Source organism: Merops nubicus, unplaced genomic scaffold (genome assembly GCF_000691845.1).
Source record: "Merops nubicus isolate BGI_N331 unplaced genomic scaffold, ASM69184v1 scaffold18338, whole genome shotgun sequence".
Taxonomy (NCBI): domain Eukaryota; kingdom Metazoa; phylum Chordata; class Aves; order Coraciiformes; family Meropidae; genus Merops; species Merops nubicus.
This window is the reverse complement of record NW_008625286.1, coordinates 1,199-8,031: the sequence shown is the minus strand read 5'-3', so window position 1 is coordinate 8,031 and position 6,833 is coordinate 1,199. Positions and strand designations below refer to the sequence as shown.

At 40.2% G+C, this 6,833-nt stretch overlaps 2 protein-coding genes across 2 annotated transcripts in view; one reads left to right on the top strand and one right to left on the bottom strand.

The window, feature by feature from the left end:
• Positions 1 to 896: 896 nt before the first annotated feature.
• On the top strand, positions 897 to 1,034 carry DYNLL1 (dynein, light chain, LC8-type 1; the record flags this gene model as incomplete). The annotated part of the gene is made up of 1 exon (XM_008945635.1): positions 897 to 1,034. A coding segment is annotated over one exon (138 nt), but the record flags the coding sequence as incomplete, so codon positions are not given.
• A 1,339-nt stretch (positions 1,035 to 2,373) lies between these two features.
• COQ5 (coenzyme Q5 homolog, methyltransferase (S. cerevisiae)) overlaps positions 2,374 to 6,833 on the bottom strand; it is a gene marked incomplete at its 5' end in the record, with an annotated part of 5,380 nt that continues 920 nt past the window's right edge. Inside the window, 4 exons of the mRNA XM_008945634.1 lie at positions 2,374 to 2,506; positions 2,624 to 2,735; positions 2,949 to 3,037; positions 3,914 to 4,020. Of these exons, the coding sequence (XP_008943882.1) occupies positions 2,405 to 2,506; positions 2,624 to 2,735; positions 2,949 to 3,037; positions 3,914 to 4,020 (410 nt within the window). The remainder of the gene's footprint in view (positions 2,507 to 2,623; positions 2,736 to 2,948; positions 3,038 to 3,913; positions 4,021 to 6,833) is intronic.

Below are 6,833 nucleotides of genomic sequence, written 5' to 3'. Positions count from 1 at the left end.
TACTCAAGCATTTTCTGACAGTGTCCCCTTGCCCAGGTGAGGTGTCCAAGTGCAAGTCAGCAAGTGCCAGCTGACTGTCCCTGGGACTGATGCGCTGCTACACAGCACAGGGGCTCCATGGAGCCCAGCTGAGAAGTGGTGGTTTGTTGGCTTACATAGAATAAGAGGGTTTGTTTTTTTTTTTCTTTCCTCTCAACAAGTAAGACAAACTGTTCATGCTAACACAGAACAGATGGTTCATAGCTTACATTTGTCACATTGCCTTACCAGCTCCTGCTGGGAGTTCAGCTGAGCTGCAAGCACTTGAAGGGTTTGGCTGAGCACAACAGAAAGTCTCTTCAGCTGATAGCTGTTCCATACTGCAGTACATACCCACTGACTGCAGTTTTACCTCTAGGAGACTCATACACATAGGTTTATTTGAAAGTCACAGCAGGCTCTTGACTACAGTATTTATAAAGAACATGGTCTCATGACCTGGTATCAAGGATGTGGCAGAGAATTTTTCATCAAGAATCCTTTCAACCTCCTTGTTGAAAACAGCTAACAAAGTCAAGATTCATCTGTAAAGATGTAGAACAAGTGATGAAGCCCTTAAAATTTACAGACTGAGAACATCGTGTGACTTTGGGGAAAAGTTAGTTCCCCAAACATATTCTAAGGTTGTTCCTGCTCAGCTTGGAAGCACTTTTTTTCTGTCTAAGCACCAGATGAGTTATAAAGTGACAGATGATCCTTACACTTGAGAAACATATATTGTTCCTTAATTGTCTTCTTCCAAAATCAATACTTGTTAACAAGTGACATGTCATTGCGAAAAAAAAAAAATCCCTGTTAAGACAATACTAGTACAATTTCTTATGAAAATGCTGAATTTCTTGTTCTCTCTTCTGTAGGAATTTGACAAGAAATACAATCCCACCTGGCACTGTATTGTGGGAAGGAACTTTGGCAGCTACGTGACTCATGAGACCAAGCACTTCATCTACTTCTACCTCGGCCAGGTCGCTATTCTTCTTTTCAAGTCTGGTTAGAGCCAGGGACTGTTGTGAACCTTGCACCCAGTTGCAGGACTGCACACAAACCCCAAACAGCCTCCTACCTTCAGCCTTCCTGAGAAAACAGACCTAGATCTTCAGGTCTATTGTTGTATTGTTAATGGTCAGGGATTTTGCTGTAGCAGATGGTATTTTCATTGTGGCTATATAAAAAAGTCCAAAATGTCTTCCTTGTATTTATTTTCTTTTAAAAGATGGCTTCTTTGCTAATAAAACTGTTTATCCTTTAAGAGTTTTCTCTACCCTTCTGCCCTCTTACTACTGGTATTCTTCTCTTTATTCCTCTGTGAATGGAGAAATAGTTCTGCCTCCATTTCTCCCCCAAATCCACAGTATATGAAACATGAGCTAATCTATGTCAGGAGTCAGTAACTGAGAACAACAGGAGATAGTCTCCCTCAGAGAAAAAGAGACTGATTTTCAGTTCTTGATGAGCATTATTTCACTGTGCACAACCTCCAGTGCAAATTCTGGAGTTGAGATACAGTGTTGCTTCTCTGATTTCAAGTGAATTGGCAAGTGAAAAGCAATAGTCTCAATAGTATTTTCATTTCCTGATTTTCAGATGTGAGAAATTTTCCTTCCAGTTCATGACACAGCTGTCACTTTAGAAAATAAATTTACCTTATCTAGGTTTTTCTTTACTCTGTCCCTATATCCTGCTACAGAAGCATCTGTTCAAAGAACAGAAGGAAAAGCACAGTATTTTTATATAGAGATTATGCATCGAGCACTAACAAAGATTTCATATGGAGGTGAAAATGTCATCTCATGCCAGAATATAGAGTTATGTGGTCATTCTCTTTCAGAAAAATCTTCCTTTCATTGAAACCTTAAAAGGTTAAAATATTGACTTAATTGAAAAAAAAGTTGATGCAGAGCTGTTTTATTTCACAAGCCTTCCATATGCCTTTGAAACAAGTAAAGGAATCATAGGAAAAATCCCTTTAAAGTCCACATGACAAAGATAATGACAGCTTAATAAATATCTAGTAAATCCAAGTTACTTCTCACAGTATGATATCCTCCTCGAAGCTTAGAAAAAAAAAAAAAAAAAAGGCATCTTATTCAAAGACTAGTTAGTCTATTTCTGTATCCACACAACTGGTAACTGCAGTTACCATGTCCTTTACGTAGCACTTTAAGAGAAATGCAAGCATAAGAAACACCCCAGGAGTCAATCCTTCCACCAGCTTCCTGGGGGAAAAAAGGGTAGCTGATGTTCTTCTGGGTCTGACTGCTGAGCAAATATCTGTTGCACAAGTTCTTAAAACTCCTCTTCAATCATGACAGCGTTAAAATTCCACAGCTTTCATACACTTCCTGTGTTTTGCTACATAGTAGACTCACAGTTTGAAACCTGAGTGAATGGCAACAATGCCAGAGTTTAAATTCTGATAATCCACTTTAAAAAAGCCTGCATCTTCTATCATTGCCTTCAACTCCTCCTGAAAAAGAATAGTTCCATAACAGTAACAACTCGAAGGCCTATAAACCAGCTGCCTGCAAGATTATGTTGGGATCATGTTTTGTGTGTTGTTGAATTCAGAGAAACGGTGTCTTACCTGGGGGGGGAAACGTCGGATGCTCTCCACGAGATACTGGTATGACTTCCAGTCACCAGCAATAACCTCGCCCAGGACAGGGATAACCTGGAAGCTGTATAGGTCATAGAGCCTGCCCAGACAGACAGCAAATGCACATCAGTACAGACAAGCTTAAAAAACCCTCCCCAACACAAGCTGATCTCTGCACCATTATACTTTTGAGGCTGTATCTGGTTTTAGAAGGGCACCATGAGGTGACCTGAAAGCACCTCCATCTCTTACTCTAGCTGAGTACAAACAGGAGAACTCTGTGACAGGGCATACAGTGTCACCATCTTCCTACCTGGAAAGAAGAGGGTTGGTGACACGACTAAATTCAAGGCAGAGAAATCTTCCTCCTGGTTTCAGCACACGATAGGCCTCCTCAAGAGCCTGAGACAGAGCAATGTGGTAAGTTTGTTTCTGTAACCTGCCTGTTATCATGCCATGTGATGACCACTTGGTGATGAACCAAGGGGAATAAAGAGAATCCTGACTGATAATCTCTAATACTTGTGGAGAAGCATCCCAAGACAAGTGCAAAAAAAACCCCCAAACAAACAACAAAACCAAACCACAAACATTCTTGCTGTTACATAAATGGATTTAAACCAGGTTTTGTGTCAAAACTAAGATGTTGCAATTTGCTTTTGTTTTCCCCTGCTCTCAGCTGATGAATGTTTGCCAGCAGAGCTCTTGTAATTACAGACCAAACTCAGAAGGGAGAAGATGACTCAGCTACAAGAAGCTGGAAACGAGAAGACGGTACGATAGATCTTTCTTTTTTTTCTTTTTAATAAAAAGAAAAGATTTTACTCAACTGTGAGGCACACCCAAAGGATCAAAGAAGAAATTACATTGGGTTTTGGATAAGCAACATGTGAGAACAGGGAGGAAGGTGATGGAATAAAAAAAGAGAAATCTTTGGCTACACTGAAAGATCCAGCAGTATCATAGGTCAGGATAAGGTGGGTAATGACTGTAGCATTCAGCAGTTTTTTGCCTTGGAAGAGATAGTGTGGCTTGCCAAGCTGGAAGGATTGGGTGCAACTAGTATAAATCTAACTTTTTATGAAAATGCTGGAACATTTTCATTCTATTCTTCATTCAAATGAGTTGCACACTACATGCCACTTATATTAAATGCTTTGGAAGTAGACAGAGATCTTCCTTTATCCAAAGGAATTCCTCCTTTGCTCCCTCTGCTAGAATGAAAAGCCTCAAGTGAATTGTAAGGACCCCACGTCAGGATACACTATAGCAACTTACCAAATCAATGCGAGTTACATTTCGGATTCCAAAGGCAATTGTGTAAACATCAAACTTATTGTCACCGAAGGGCAACTCTTCAGCATTCCCAAGCACCCAGGACAAACCTGTAGTAAAAGCCAGACACAGAATTGAACAGAACTTAGAGAACTCAGGCTGTTGTAGAAAGATTAGAACTTATCTAATTCCAGAAGGAAATTATTATTAATAGAGTGATATTTAAAACTAATATTTCAATTTTGCATTTTTGCTGGAGGAAAGACACCTTGGTCTATATTCACAAACTTTTAAAGGCCCTGTACTATACAGCTGTCTTTCAAGCAAAGTACTCATGGCAGAGCAGCCAAAACATTCTTCTGCACATATCTGCATGTTTTATTCACAGTGCCTTAGTTTGTCAAAAATATTTCACCCATCTCTTGCATCACAGTGGAAAGAAACTGGCTTTCTAGAAACTGGCTGCCATTTGTTTGTAGCAAGGTTGAAAAAAAAAAAAAAACAAACAACTCCTAAAAGAATAACTGTAAACAATGATTAATGTTCTTCCCATGCAACAATGGTCAAAAAACACTTCAAATATTTTGCTAGAAAGCTTCCAAAGGTTGAGCAAGAAAAGCCACAGCCTCTCCATCAACACTATCAGTACATAGCCATGTTGCAGTTGTGTTCCTCCTAAAACCCAGCAGATCAAGGTCATGTCTCTGCGGAGCACGGACATCCAGGTTAGTTATACCAAAAGTAACACTGCTCGATTTACAATTAAAAGTTCTTAAAGTCACTGTTTTTTGTGACTCAAATGCAAACAAAAAAAAGTTAACACGAGACTTCTGCAACAGAGATGAGCAGTTTCAAAGAGCAGAGTTTCAGAAGCGACATGGAGGAGAGGAAGACACAGCAGAAAACAACAGCTGTTGCCAGGAGACATTAAAATCTCATTTTTACAATATACATAATTATAGTTGTAGAAAGTATTGTATGCAAAGCAGCACATAACATTATTAAAGCAGCAATTATTAGCAATTTTTTAAACATAGGTAGTTTGAACAGACGTCTAAAAAGTGAGCTTCATGAAAAGGTTTTGAGGAACTGGAAAACTTCCCCCCAGAATACACTGTAGTAAAATCACAGGCCAGGAGTTTTTGAATGGGTACATAAACGGGGCTGTTGGTGCCCAAGAACAGGAGCTATGGCATGTGCAGTGCACCCTACCACTGCTGCTGGCCAAAATGCACCATCAGCAACCATGCAACACAGGGGTTTTCAGCATGCACAGCCCTCACTGTTGGTGGACGTACACAGGAACACAGTGAAAGAAAACTCTGGCCCTTAGAATTTCAAGGGAAAAAAAAATTGGCCTCAGACAATCAATTTATAAGCCCAGAAATTAGATTACTGCAGCAGGGAGGAATCTAATATAAAATGGCAAATAGACCATATAAAATTGATATGGGCTGAACAAGAAAGTGAAAAGGAGTAAGAAGTCAGAATTGTGGCACGGTGGGGCATAAGGCAACCCAGGCAACAAGACAGTTGGGCTTCTACAGGTACAATGTACAGGGAAAGAAAATTAAAAAACATAAATACCCATTTTGAGAATTTGCCAAGTCACAAAAATACCTAAGAACTGCAGCCATTTAAACCAAATGTTTTATTTGCAGTATCTGGGAGGCAACATTAAGCTTTATTTCAGGTCCTAAGCTATTTTCATAAAGATTCTATACTTACAGTGTTGGTACAGTTCAGGTGTTCCCCAACTATGACTCATAAAAGAACTCTGGACAGGCTGACAAGCTGCTCAGATAAGCACAATGCAAGCAACTTGCCAGTGCTGGAAAAGCCAACACTTTCAAAATTAGTCTGTTTTTTAAAGAAAAGGGAGAGGCAGGAGGCAATGGCCTGGGGTAACCCACCAGCAGGGAGCAACAGCAGCTGAGAGAACCAGCTTATCTTGATGGTACTGAGCTGTTCTGTATGTCCTTCAGCCTATGCAATGTGCAGGCAGGAAATTCAGTTGTACCTGCTTGGAGGACCCTTCTTGCAAGGCCCCACCTTCACACACGCCCCCAGACCTCCACCCTGTAGCGCCAGGAGCTGGCCACACGTGGTAAATGCTAGCTGGTGAATGTTAGATGGTTCCCCAGCTGCAGCTGGGACACAGGCATGGGGGCAGTACCCAGTGGAAGGACATGCAGATCTCTTCACACACACTCACAGGCCCAGGGCATTCCAAATGGTGGTACCCAGGCAAATGAAGTTTCGGAGCCTCCTAGTATACTTTACATTGCTAAAATATTTGCCAAATAACCGTAAGTGAGGAGAGGATAAACAACTATCATACAAACGCTGAGCCACAAGCAGGACTTCTCTGTCTTACTTCTGAAAATCAGGCTTTTCAATCAGGATTGGCGTGGTCCCCAACAAATTCTAGATACCAGTGAATTAATCCATTGACCTGCAAACTAACATTTAATAAAATTCAGTTTCTCTGAGTATTATTAGCATATGCTCCGAGGAGAGCTTCATAGGCTCACAATATACTTTGGTTTGTGCATTTTTTATTTTATTTGCTACCTTGATTCTTAAAATACACCTTATGTTTAGCATAATATTCTAGGGTTGAACTCTTATCTGCCATAGTAAAATCAGATTCATTTGCCCAGATATAAACAAGTTTATGTTATTTGACTAGTTTTGAAGGACAGTTTGGTATCAGCCCTCATGGGCATTTCCATATTATGTATTTCTGAAAGTGTTGTTCAAGATGCTCACTGTACATCTGAAAAACGTACTACATATATGCTTACTGGAAATGTAACCCCATGTTGGCAAATCTGCAAGCACAGCATAGTATACATCATGGCTATATAATGCACATTATAACCTCAAAGTGAAGATGACCTGATGGCAATCACACCTCAAA